General features: G+C 40.4%; 1 protein-coding gene across 1 annotated transcript; it reads right to left on the bottom strand.

Annotated features, from left to right (window-relative positions):
* Positions 1–1,134: 1,134 nt before the first annotated feature.
* On the bottom strand, positions 1,135–14,034 carry LOC135050718 (type-1 angiotensin II receptor B-like). Its single transcript, XM_063957110.1, has 2 exons — positions 13,628–14,034; positions 1,135–3,702 (listed from the first exon to the last, which is right to left on the bottom strand). Exon 2 carries the CDS (start codon positions 3,671–3,673, stop codon positions 2,678–2,680), a length of 996 nt encoding a protein of 331 aa, XP_063813180.1. The 5' UTR covers positions 3,674–3,702; positions 13,628–14,034; the 3' UTR covers positions 1,135–2,677.
* Positions 14,035–14,569: the final 535 nt, after the last annotated feature.

Here is a 14,569-nt window from a genome sequence, read left to right as displayed (position 1 = left end):
ATTAGCATTGACATTTAAAGGCGAGAAAGAAGAGACAGGCAGCCTCCCTTCTCCCTTGGGATGATATTTGTGACAGATCTGGATGCTGTGAATCTGCATTGATCCCTGTGTACTCAAATCCTACAGTAAGAAAAGTTGCCGATATTAACAGGATATGTAAAATAAATGAATAGCATACATGAGTGAGAATGTCTACATTACAATGGTTACTCACCGCCGCCGCCCGGGATCACCTGCTGCTCCCGTGTCTGAGGGACAGGGAAGAGAGTGCAGCGCGGATGGGGAAGAGAGTGCAGCGCACACCTCTCCTCGCCTCAGTCCAACTCTGTCTCACCACCGCTGCCCGGGATCACCTGGTGATCCTGTGGCTGGGGAGGAGAGCCCAGCACACATGTCTCCTCCCCTCCCCTCAGTCCAACTTTTGTAGGCCCCGCACTCACACAAAAGAGGGCGTGGCTAATACTCGGCAGGGCCTACCGGTGACTTCATCGGCTCCCTGGTGGCCCAGTCCGAGCCTGCTTCATACTCTAGTCTAGCAGTAGCATTGCCAGGTGAAACATGTTTTATGTGGTAGTATTGATCATTTGCATTTAGTTTTAATATTGAATGATCAAATCATTAAAAATGTGACCGTCCTGTTTGTACTTAAATTGGTCATTGGTTTAATTGTTCATGAAAGACAATTATTCATTCAGAATGAGCACATCACTCATGTTTGTATGTTACAAATTTCAAACAAACCCCTGTCGCTGTTTGACTGCATGCAATGTCTTGTTGACTAACACTTGCCCTGTAGGACTGATTGTTATTGAGGGGTCTATTTACTAAGCCTTATATGGAGATAAAGTCGCTGGAGATAACGTATCAGCCAATCGGCTCCTAACTGTCATTTTTCAAACACGACCTGTGGCATGTCAGTTAGGAGCCGATTGGCTGGTATTTTATCTCCAGCTACTTTAAGGCTTAGTAAATAGACCCCTTATTTAGTCTCAGACAGACTGGCATATAGAAGTATTGTATTTATCTGCTTTAGACCTGAAGAAGAAAGAGGACCACTTGTACATTGTCTTGTAAAATTAACTTTTCATCATCATTGTTTATTTGTATGGCAACCCAGATATTATAGCACCTGACATTGTCATACAGATATGACTTACATGAAAAACAATAACATAATAATGTGTAATTGGTTACAGAACAGTATAATAAATGCTTGCATGCAATTAACAGAACCAATCACATACTGAATAGTAGCATACAGAAACAATTTGGCATAAGACATGATAGGTACAAACAAGGAAAACAGAGTGGACAGACATGAGATATAAGGCAGACAATCCTGCCCATGAGAGCTTACATTCTAGAGGAACTGTTGAAAAGGAATAGCCAAATACTACAGTACTCCGCAATGTACTGTATTACAACTGTACTAATAAATGTATACTACTTTTGTACTATTTATTGCTTAAACAAAAGTAATGCCTGATTTAAGAATTAAAATATATGTTTCACTTTTATATTACTTGTTACTTTTAGCAATAAATCTACTCCATCATACTGTATATAGGGCCTAATTCAAGGTTGATTGCAAAACAACATTTTCGTCTAGTGGGCAAAACCATGTGCACTGCAGGGGGGGCAGATATAACACGTGCAGAGAGAGTTAGATTTGGGTGGGTTATAGTGTTTCTGTGCAGGGTAAATACTGCCTGCTTTATTTTTCCACTGCAATTTAGATTTCAGTTTGAACACACCACACCCAAATCTAATGGCGTGTACACACGGAGCAATGCACTGTACAGCCCGACATTGACTATTCGATGTGGCCGGAGCCCAGCCCCACCGATATAGTCAATGTTGGGCTGCCTGCACAGTCTATTTTTCCTTGCGATGCCGATCCCGTGGGATCGTGCATCGGCATCGCAATGACTATACGCACGGTGCGATATGCACTATGGAGGTAATTTATATCTGATCGCTGCTGTGCATTTTCGCACCACAGGCAATCAGGTCCTAACAGCGCATGCGTCTGAGCCGCAATGTGCACGCACGTCGGACAGCTACTGTTTGTGAACCTGCAGGCTAGAAATCACTGGAATGGATAAAGCCATGAGCACACTCTGGGGCTAATTCAAAGATGGACCAATCCCATGTGAGACGTACACCTCTGATGTTTACTGAACTGCGCATGCGCAGAACCCATATTGCGCATGTACAGATTGAGTCCTACGGCATCTAATGCAGTGCCCCCTTAGACTAGACTGGGAGCGCTCTCAAAAACGGGCATGTCGCCCTGCTTTCAAGGCGTGCCTAGTCCACTGCTTCACTGGCACCAGCTGCGGGAAAACACCAGCCATCCTGATTAAGCTGAGGAGTACTCAGATGACCAATGTTCATGCAGAGTGATCTGATGCTTTGTCTTGGGACACATCAGCGCATGACAGAAGCATGCAGGAGGAGTCTATTTACACAAGAGACCAGCTGCAGCATTAGCATAACATGGCACAGCAGCTTCATCCGCAGACGCAGCTGCTGAGCGCTCTGCGTCCATCTGTGAATCCGGCCCTCTGTACCCTGTGTGTCACATGTGCTCAGATTAGACAAGGCTCTTGTCACTAAATGTTTTGGCCAAGTAAAAGGTTCAGTCTATGCTCATAAGCTGCACAATTTTTAAGCCTTATAGGGAACGTTTCAAGACTTTTATAAGTTGGTTTCGAAATCTTTTGCTGGCAAAACAGTAAAGAATAGGGTTTACACAGCTATTGGAAAATGCGATACAAACCGTGAACGGTATTACAACATTAATTGTGTGAATTACTGCGCAGTTTTGAATAATTTGGAATCGTGCCAGCAACTTGAGGAGGTTGAATATGTGAAATGGCAGCCAGCATATGAGGAAAGCAAGCACCATTGACACCACCACCTTTAGGATGTTCTCACTTTTTGTCTTCTTCACCCTATTAGATGCTAAAATGATTTTATATATCAACCAATAACAGATTCCCTGAATACAAAAAGGTACCACAAAGCCAACTACATACTTCATTGATTCTACAAATATTGGCCAGAACATACTGTTTGTCGGGTATTTCATGGTGCAGACAGTGTGGTGGAAGTTATTTGAATAGTAAGCCTGACGGAAGTACATTGTTGGAGTGCTCATAGCACATGCAGAAACCCATATAATAAGTGTTATCATTTTTGCTTTGGTAATAGTTCGGTTTTTAAGGGACTCCATTGGACACACAATGCCAAAGTAACGATCTATGCTTAGGCAAGTGAGCAGGAAAATGCTGGCATACATGTTCACTGATGACATAGTGCCACAGAATTTACACATAGTGGAACCAAAGATCCATTTGTATTTCCCTGACATATCCACTGCCCACAGTGGTAGTGTGGCGAGAAAAGACAAGTCTGCAATAGCTAAGTTCACAATGTAAATATTGGCCACAGACTTTGCTTGAAGGCAGCATGTGAGTCCTACAACTACAACGGTGTTTCCAATAATCCCTACTATAAAAATTATCATGTACAGTATTGGAATCAGAACAAAATGATAGGCACTGTCGTAGTTGAGCGATGAGCAGTTCCCAGTGGCAGCAGGGCTGGCATCATGGAGTATAACATGTTTAAGTAATTCGATTGATGTATTTGAAGGTAATAAATCCATAGCAACTAAAGCGAATTATATTCCAATGCCTGAAAAGCAAATGAAATATATTATACATTATTATAAATTGCCATGTTGTGCTTCAGAAAATTCATGCATATATATGATATTGATGCATTTTAGAGTTTATATAGTCTATAAAGTTCCTGAATTTAGTACAGTCACCCTTTTAGTAGTGTAACAGGAGTGTGGCTAAAATGCGCTCTGCTACAAAAATTCCACCAGCTTCCAACTTGTTCAAAACCAATTATTCAGGTTGCTCAAGTACAAGGTTAAACATAAATCATAGATCACTGTCTTCAGCAAAACAGCCATGGAAGTTAGGCCCTGCCTCACTCCCTTTCCCCCTAATAAGAAACCCTCCAGGTCCCGGCGTCCTGATACTAGTGCCCCAGTCTTCCGGATCCCACTGACCCTAGCATGCCTATCGCCTGGGCACTAACTACCGTCAGGAGCCCTGACTTGTTGGAGAGACTATGCTTTAAACCCAGCAGACAGGTGTTGGCTGATGAAGCAGCTTCCTGGGCTGAGAAGCCCACAACACCCGGCTTGGGCCCAATGGCTAGGAACCTGTCCTTCCACAGTTCCCATCCATTCTTGGGACCCTGTAAGTGGCTTCCACCAGCCACTCTATCAGCGGCACAAGCCAGTATTAATTCCCTAGGGCTATTTCCAGGTGGCAAAGTACCTCTCTTGCCACAGTAGGTAAACAGTGATTACCATTAGGTCCCTTCTTACCCAAATCCTTGGTCTAACAATGGCCAGTTACTGCCTGATTATATTGTGCATTTGTTCTCGTATCTGCACAACTTTGCATATGGTCACTGTCACTATGTGAAGACTATAAAAATCAAGAAAAGAGAGCACTGACAAGCTGTATTTCAAGAATTTTATTTATTAATATTGTAAAAAAAAATTGTTAAAATTAAAAAAGATGTAATAATTCTGCTTTACAATAACTTTCACTTAACACACTATAATTAACACAGTTGCTGAAAAATCAGGTGTTATTAATAATTATTAGCATATGGTCAGTTGAAATAAAAAGGATATTCCTTTGGTGTATAATTCTAGTAAGAGATTTATTGTAGCATTATTAATATATTCTTGTCTATTACATGTAATGTGATAGTTTATGGTTAGATAATAAATGAAAGCTAATGTAAAGCAGAATTATAATATGTTATGTATAGGAAATCAACAAAAAACTGGCATTTTAAAGTTTTTTTAGTTTTACATTTTTGTTTTTACAATAGATTAATGAATTCAATTCCTGATATATAGCTTGCCAGCACTCTCTTTTCTTGTTTTCTTTATAATTTTTTTAAGGGGTGAGTTTTTTCCTGGTTTACATAAAGCAGCAGGCAAGCTCATTTAACACTATTTGATTGGTGCCAGGTGCTTTTTTTCTTTTTTTCACTATGTGAAGAGCATGAATCTGAGATCACAAGATTTGGGGAGGACGGGGGAGGTGTAAAATGAGAAGAGGAGCGGCCCAAGGACATATCTTTTGAACCTGCAGACAGGTAGTAGAAGGGGAGGGGAACTGAGGATAGTCAATGAGGTAAGAGGTGGACCATAAGAGGATGGTATCCGGTCTTTAGGTCGACAACACTTAGGTCGACGCTCATTAGGTCCACCACTATTGGTCGACATGCATTAGGTTGCTCAAAAAAAAGGAAAAACAGACAGCGCTAATAGATTTCTTTAATAAAATGTTTTTATTCATTAATTTTATCTAGATTTTTCTTTAGCTAAAATAGCCCTTTTCGCCTACCTATAAATCTAATTCCACATATCACTTGTATATATTTTATTAAAATTCAAGCCAATAAAACAATAATACATCAATAATATATATAATATAATACAATAGCTATGCTCTGTATACTTGATTTTTCAATACACCACTGAGACAATTGGATACAAATGCAACAAACTGTTTCCTTCCAATGCTGTAGAGGTCTCCAGCCTCTAAGTTGATATTAGATTGCTCATTCAGCTTAAGATGGAAGCTTTTTTTTAGATTGTTGCTATATTAAAAAACAGCTGTTACAATTCCTTATTTATTGGTCAGGGTGTATAATTAAGTTCCCAGATCCACACTCTACTGACCACAACACTTAGAACTTCCAGATGAATTAGTATATGATTTTGATAGCTGCTCCTTTTTATTTAGAAAGTGTCGCTGATTTAATACACATCAGTAGTGGGTTAGTTGTTCATAAATTGATCTACAGGGAAACAAACATGCTTTCCTCAAGGCAATAATAAAAGTTCATGCAGCTCAGCTGGTATTCAGAACTGGTTCAGTATATGGCAGCAGCCAATTAATTGCTTATAGATTGACATGCAAAGATATATGCAATTGCTTTTGCTTATAGCGATGATAAAAGTTCAGCTGATATTTTAAAACATGGCCATGTTATATATTACCACTTTCCTCCTGGGTCAAAATTCTTTACTCACTCCCGGCTCTGGTGCTCGGATACCTTTTCATGAGCCTTATCCGGAGATTCTTTAGAATTCTTCCCAGCGTGTTGAGGTAGACTCGTGGTATGCTGATCATAGGTGGGTAAAAACAATGAGACGCGTTTCTCCGCCTGTAAACGCTCGGCGGCTTCTTCAGTCGGACTGAAGAAGCCGCCGAGCGTTTACAGGCGGAGAAACGCGTCTCATTGTTTTTACCCACCTATGATCAGCATACCACGAGTCTACCTCAACACGCTGGGAAGAATTCTAAAGAATCTCCGGATAAGGCTCATGAAAAGGTATCCGAGCACCAGAGCCGGGAGTGAGTAAAGAATTTTGACCCAGGAGGAAAGTGGTAATATATAACATGGCCATGTTTTAAAATATCAGCTGAACTTTTATCATCGCTATAAGCAAAAGCAATTGCATATATCTTTGCATGTCAATCTATAAGCAATTAATTGGCTGCTGCCATATACTGAACCAGTTCTGAATACCAGCTGAGCTGCATGAACTTTTATTATTGCCTTGAGGAAAGCATGTTTGTTTCCCTGTAGATCAATTTATGAACAACTAACCCACTACTGATGTGTATTAAATCAGCGACACTTTCTAAATAAAAAGGAGCAGCTATCAAAATCATATACTAATTCATCTGGAAGTTCTAAGTGTTGTGGTCAGTAGAGTGTGGATCTGGGAACTTAATTATACACCCTGACCAATAAATAAGGAATTGTAACAGCTGTTTTTTAATATAGCAACAATCTAAAAAAAAGCTTCCATCTTAAGCTGAATGAGCAATCTAATATCAACTTAGAGGCTGGAGACCTCTACAGCATTGGAAGGAAACAGTTTGTTGCATTTGTATCCAATTGTCTCAGTGGTGTATTGAAAAATCAAGTATACAGAGCATAGCTATTGTATTATATTATATATATTATTGATGTATTATTGTTTTATTGGCTTGAATTTTAATAAAATATATACAAGTGATATGTGGAATTAGATTTATAGGTAGACGAAAAGGGCTATTTTAGCTAAAGAAAAATCTAGATAAAATTAATGAATAAAAACATTTTATTAAAGAAATCTATTAGCGCTGTCTGTTTTTCCTTTTTTTTGAGCATATTGTACTGAGGGGGTAGAGAAGTCCCCCTATCTACAGTGAGCTGCTTGCAGATTTCTTTGATTACTCGTTTGATTGATCCTTTGGAAACGGTATAGCATAAACATACGTATTAATTATTAATTGTCAACTAGCGCTAAGGGGCCACTTTATTGTGTCTTTTGTCTGATGCATTAGGGTGACATGGTCATTAGGTCAACATGGTCACTAGGTCGACGTGTCAAAGGTCTACACCTGAAAAGGTTGACATGAGTTTTTCAAATTTTTTTCTTTTTTGAACTTTTTCTTATTTTACGATCCACGTGGACTAAGATTGGGAATAGTAACCTGTGCCGAGTGCAGTGGTAGCGGAGCGAGGCACATTGCCTGAAGCATGGCGTGCAAAGCTAGCCATGTGAGGGGACGCGGTGCACTAATTGGGGTTCCCAGTCACATTACAAAGAAAACATCACAAAAAGAAATGAAAAAAACTCATGTCGACCTTTCCCCATGTCGACCTTTTCCATGTCGGCCTAATGACCGCGTCAACTTATTTCAGGTGTCAAACTAGTCACTGTCGATCAATAGTGGTCGACCTAATGACTGTCGACCTAATGACTGTCGACCCAGTGATCCACAACCAAGAAGACATAGTCAGAGATGCCAATAGAATGGAGATCTTGAAGCAGAACTGGGTGATCAATTGTGCCAAAGGCAGCAGATAGGTTGAGAAGGAATAAAATAGAGAAGATGCATTGGAAAGTCATTGGTGACCTTTGTAAGGGCAGATTGAAAAGTATCAAGAAGGGAGTAGGAAATTAAGACTGAGGTGAGTCAATAAAAATCTACTGAAGTATTGTAGTTTGCAGGCAGGAGAAGGGGCAGTTGATTGAGAGGGAGGAGGGGATAGTGCCGGATGGGAAGGATAGGTTGAAGAGATGGGCATTAGTTACAATAACCACATGTGTAAATAGGTTGTATGTAGCTTAAACAAAATAAGTCTTAAAATATTCATGAACTGGAACATTCTATGATTGAGACTTTCAAATGGCATCCTACATTTCCCATCCATACACCTATCTCCTGTAGATCCAGAATTACACCTACTACCATCTACCTATTAACTCGATAGGAAAACTGATTACACTAGTTTGCAGCAATTTGATTTAGTTCTTCTATATTTACACCCATTTTATCAAACGCTCACTTTCTGAAGGTCTCCAACAGTAGAGTATATGCCTGGTTTATACCAGGTATAAATCACAGACATATATAGTATGTCCCACTAGCGCCTGTGTCTGCAATTACATTCTCTACGTGCTATATGCCTCTACCAACCTGTTCACTTTCGAGTAGTTGTTATTTACCGTCCCCCTGGCATGTCCTCCAAATTCCTCGACAACTTTGTTTCCTGGCTCCCTCACTTCTTCTCTTCAATTCTTCTGTTCATTATTTTAGGTAACTTTTACATCCCTATAGATATCCCCACAAAATCCTCTGCCTCTAAACTCCTTGCCCTTACCTCATTGTTTGGCCTATCCCAATGGACCTACTCACCTTCCCATGTGAGTGGACACCCACTTGATCTGGTCTTCACTCACTGTTGTAATATCTCTAATTAATCCAACTCCCCATTCTACCTCTCTTTATCATCGCATGCTCTCTTTTGACTTATACCTCTCTGGTTCTCCATCTCTACCTCCTAAGGCTACCATCACTTAGCGTAACATTGAGACTATTTACACCATTTTCTTATCCTCCGTGCTCGACTCACTTCTCTATATGATTATGTCTGTCACCTGCCCTGAAAAACCTGAAAAAGCCTCTTTCCTATAAAATGCCTCCCTTACTTCTCCTCTTAACTATGTTGCTCCAGCTACCACTATTCACCCTCACAGATCAACACCTCAACATGGCATTCCAAATTCACAAGATATCTGCAAAAGTGTTCAGGAACCTCCAAGCAACAGTGAAGAAAATCACGCTCTAAGGCAGACTTCCTCCATTTCAAATTTATTCTCACATCCTACCATGCTGCCCTTTCCCTCTCTAAATGGTTGTATTTCAAGAACCTCATCTTCTCCCAGTCTTCAAACCCCCGATGTCTCTTATTAACTTTCAAATCTCTCCCTTGCCCACCCCGACTTTTCTTCTCACTCTCTCCCCTTGATTTTGCCACCTACTTAACATATAAAATTCACTCCATATGTCAGGACATCACATCCCAACAGACCCTCAGCAAACAACATCCTTCTTTCCCTAACCACCTTTCCCCATTCATCTTACAATCTCTGACTTCTTTTTCCCCTGTATTTGGAGAGGCAGTCATGGCCCTCATCCTGTCCTCCCTCCCTCCACTTCCCCACTTGACCCTATCCCATCATGTCTCTGCTACCTCTATCCTTCTGCCTGTTCCCATCTTGTCCACTTCGTCAGTCTAACCCTCTCATCAGCCACTGTCCCATATGCATTCAAGCATGCCCTTGTCTCCCCTATTCCTAAAAATCTTCTCTCCTCCCTTTTGCCTCCAAACCCCTTGAACATATTGTCTATAACAGCATTACAGCCTTTCTTTCCTTCCACTCCTTGCTTGACCTATTTCAGTCTGACTTCAGTCCTCTGCACTCCACTTAAAACTGCCCTCACAAAAGTCAGCAAAGACCTCATTGATGCCAAATCCAAGTGCCACTACTCTCTGCTTAATTTTCTCTGACCTCTCTGTTGCTTTTGACACTGTGGGCTACCATTTTCTTTTGCTAAATTTTCACTCGCTTGGTCTGCATGATACTGCCCTCTCCATTCTGTCCTCCTACCTCACTGACCATTCTTTCTCTGTCTCCTCTCATGATTCCACTTCTAATAACAGCCAGTGACGTGAGGTGGGGTGAGGCATGTGAGGCAGAGTCTTTCCTATCATACTAACGTTTGCACCAGAGTTTTGACTGTATAAAGTATATTAAACATATAAAGAATATGTTAGAAATATCTTCTTTGTATTATTCTAATCATTTGTATAGTCAAAACTATGGAGTAAAAAGTCTATGGCAGGTGAGTCTATCTTTTCTCACCAAATATCCAGGAGTTTATACTGCTGCAACTGTGTATAATGCATAAATGTACTCATATGTTATGTGTAAATCTGGCTCTGGTACTAGCCAGTGCCTCCTGAACCATTTACCGCACAGCACATCCCTGCTAACAGTAGGTGTCCCCCAAGGTTCTGTTCTTTGACCTCTCCTATTCTCCTTCTTCAGGTGAACTCATTAGTTCTTTTGGCCTCCAATATCATCTCTATGGTGATGATATTAAGATCTACCCTTCCTTTGCTGATCTCTCTCCCTCTCTCCTCACTCGTATCTCCAACTGTCTCTCTGCTATCTCTTCCTGGATGTCCCAGCACTTTCTTAAACCTAACATGTCTATGACCATCTTCCCATCCTTTTGCATAACCTCACCTCCCATAATTTTAAGTATCTCCTCTTGCCATCAGGTGTGCTCTCTTAAAGTTATCCTTGATTTCTATATCTCCTTAAAACCATACATTCAGTACATTTTGTAGTCCTTCCATTTCCGTCTCAAAAATATTTCCATCTGTCCTCAATGCTGCTGCACAACTCATCTTACTCTTCAAACATACTACTGTATGTCTACCATCCCTCTCTTACAAGCCCTACACTGGCTCCCCTTCAGAATCCAATTCAAGTTTCTCACACTCCTCTCCCATTTATAGCCGTGACCTTATCTCCCTTTACACTCCTGACCACCCAAAAAAGCATGTTTCCTCTCCTATCTACTTATTACTTCCTCCCACTCCTACCTACAAGATTTTGCACATGCTGCTCCCTATCTCTGGAATTCTCTACCTTTTCCAATCAGACTCCCCACCTCTCTACAAAACTTCAGACCCACTTCAAGCCATCTCTCATCCTAACCCTCTGTTCCATGCTCACTGTTTACCCCACACGTGACACCCCTGTCTGTTTGTCTGTCCTTCCCCTTTAGAACGTAAGCTCTCCCCTCATGTGCTTTTCCTTCCCTTACTTATATCCCTTTCACACATGCGACCTGGCAATTTGCCACATCTAGCAAGCTGACAAATTCCTGGGTCTCAACCCAACCCTGGTAAAGGGCAAGGTCAGGGACCAAGGACTTCATCCTTGGATGTTTCCATTCACACATGCTAAAATTCCAGGTTGATGCACATTCATGTGCAAAAACTTGGAATTTTGCCGTAAGTGTGAGAGGGATATTAGTGAGCGATCATCTACTCCCTACAATGGCACCTAACCCTTCCTGATACTTGTTTCAGTGTCATGATCGCTGATGCAACAATGTTTATATACCATGTATTTGTACTGTAAGTCGCTGTTTTCTTGGTTTGATCATTTTTTTATATACTATGTTAGACGCTGGGGATCCCTTGTGGCATCATATAAATAAAGGATAATAATAATAATAATAATAATAATAATAATAATAATTTTATGTAACAAATGCTTTTGCTACCAGTTCAACTTAGAAAAAACACTGTAAACCCCAGAAACAACTTTGCTAAAAAATGTACCCAAAGGCATTATATATGACCAATGAACAATCACCAATCAGCATCAGCTGAACATTCACAAATAGCCAAACACAAGCTGTTCACTAGTGCTGTGACAATCATCATCATCTACTATTTCTGTCTGATCCTCCATGCACAAATAATACGGATTTCTCAAGAGTAAAGGCATCTTTTTTTTCCAGTCTGCACATGTTTGCAATTGCACACACACAGCACCCCTACTATATTCTGGATACATTGGAATGCCCCTATCCACACAAACGGGCATAAGTGGCAGAGTGGCAGAATCATTCATGTATTCATGGGCACTCACTGTTCTGGGCATAAACAAAGTGTATTCAAGCAAGATAAGAAGAATACTCAGCATCAGCCCCTATGTTTCTATTCTTTGCTTCTACTTTAAATTTCTTATCCCTTAAAACAAAACTTTGTTTTTCCATGTACAGTAAGTGTAACATGAGGTCACAAATGTCACATTTTGTCCCCAGCGTATTATCGGCATTGCATGTTAGTCAGAATCGGGCCATATACAGTACACGTGGGTCCTAAAATCAGCCACCTTGGCATAATAAGAAAGGCATGGGTCACATAACTGCATTTGCCTGTTGGCTCTGCAATTTTTCACTTTTGTCATTGATCTTTTATGTGTGTGTTATGTTGTAGTGATGGTAAGTATGGTGAGTAATACACAGATTAAGTAGAGTTGTGGTAACTTGTTGCCGTCATCAGTATACTATGTTCCTAATATACTGTATGTTGTAGTCTCTGAGTCTTACTAATTACAAGTTATCAAAGTTAGCAAATGTAGTATTATAATTTGTATCCATTTATTATAATGGAATGGAAACTAATGTAATTGCTTCTTCCTTATCAGCAGACAAACAGATGCCAATGCTTATTGGCAACAGTCCATTGAGAACAAATTGTTGGTTAAAGCTGATTGTGTTGTACTGAAATACCAAATTATGTATCTGTCATTTGCAATTGACACAAAAACAATAGTTTTTTTCTAAGGCTGGGAACACACTTACGATATGCACCTAATATATTGTCCAATCCAGCGGATCGGATAATATATCATTCACATCGTCCAGTGTGTATTCCCTATATCGTTAACGATGCATGCTCCCGCGGGTCGTTAACGATCTACAATATCTTTAGGCTGGGTAAGCACTTGCAAGATTGCCCCCTATAAACGATATCGTTCATACACACTGCATGATATTGTTTGCTATACTGGATGACGGAACCCGGCTACATCCAGATAATGACTTGCACAAAATCTTTAGATTTCAGGTTTATGTTAATGACCCACGGGAGTCCGCATCGTTAACGATATAGTGAATACACACTGGACGATGTGAACGATATATCATCCGATCCTAATATTTAAGATGTCTTATTTTTACTTAAAATTATTACATTTAAGAAAAAACACTTCATTGGGTTTATTTACTAAGCAGCAGCTTTTCAAATCAACTAATTGTGTGCCTTTTTGTCAGCAGAATACTATTAAGTGTATAACACTCCTGGTTTGACGCTTCCTAAATAATCTTACATAAAATGTGTATTGTCTCTAATAATCTTTCTCTGCGTCTGCCTATTAAATCTTTAGTAAATGGTAATAATGAGGGTAATAAATCAACTTGCATAAAAGAAACATAACATTATAACAGTTCAATTGAAACTTTGACATACAAAAATACATTGAAATGTACAACACCCACCAGTAATTTGGTCACTTACTGTTTCCACAATAGTCTTAAATCTTAGCTGTAAACTAGTTATTGTACAGTGTAAGGTAGTTACTTACCAAAACCCTCTGATAGGTCAGTTTTAGTTGCTTCTGTAAATATATCCAAACGTCTGTTTTCTGTTCCTGGGAAGGGGCTGTGTATATGATGTCCACCCACCGCCCTGCTATATCCTTCTGACAGTACCCACTAGACTAGAGCATAGAGGTTGGGTTGCATTCTGCACTGAACAGTATTACTACAATTTCCAGCAAATAAATATAGATGCATCAGACCCCTTTTCAGTCATGCCCCATCAGTCTGGCAGTCCTACCACCTGTTATCTCTCTTTTAGTTGCTGTTGCTGGCTTAGTCACACTAGTATATTGATAGTGAAGGTGTATCCTGTATATATAATAGCCTGGAAGTGAGTTTGATTTTGACTCTGCTGAATCCTGTCTTATCAGCAGCTGGCTGTAGTGTGCCTGCCTTCTGGAATCACACAGCCCCTCCCAACTAGTTCTTTGTGTGAGATCTTCTGGTGTGAATCAACAAGTACTAGATAAAGTACACTGTCTTAAATTCAGTTAACCACAAGGAGGGCAAATTGCCATTGTCATAGTGTGGAAAGGTCATCAGCGGCACCTCAGCTTGCCCACTTGTGACCTAATCTTGCTCCAGACTTTTTGTACACAGCCCTATGGATGCCTTCCTGTGTCTCCCGCAGATGGCACGTGCGCTGGACGACGGCCACGTTCATCACAAAGGACAGCTCTTATCAGAAGAGCTGTTCTTTGCTATATTAATCTCAATTGCATGCATGTGATCAGTGGCGGTATGTATCATATTCAAAATGCCTTGCGTGATACATCTCACTCTGAATATGAAACCTCTTGGAAGTAGATTCTGCTGGCGTGACGGTCTGCAGTGACCGGGACCGCAGGGCAGCGACAGGTTGGTGCAACAAATCCGCACCAGCAATCGCAAGAATATTGACAGGAAGAGGGCATTTGTGGGTGTCA

This window comes from Pseudophryne corroboree, chromosome 2 (assembly GCF_028390025.1).
Source record: "Pseudophryne corroboree isolate aPseCor3 chromosome 2, aPseCor3.hap2, whole genome shotgun sequence".
NCBI lineage: Eukaryota > Metazoa > Chordata > Amphibia > Anura > Myobatrachidae > Pseudophryne > Pseudophryne corroboree.
The sequence above is the reverse complement of the archived record's forward strand: the minus strand, read 5'-3'. Positions and strand labels throughout refer to the sequence as shown.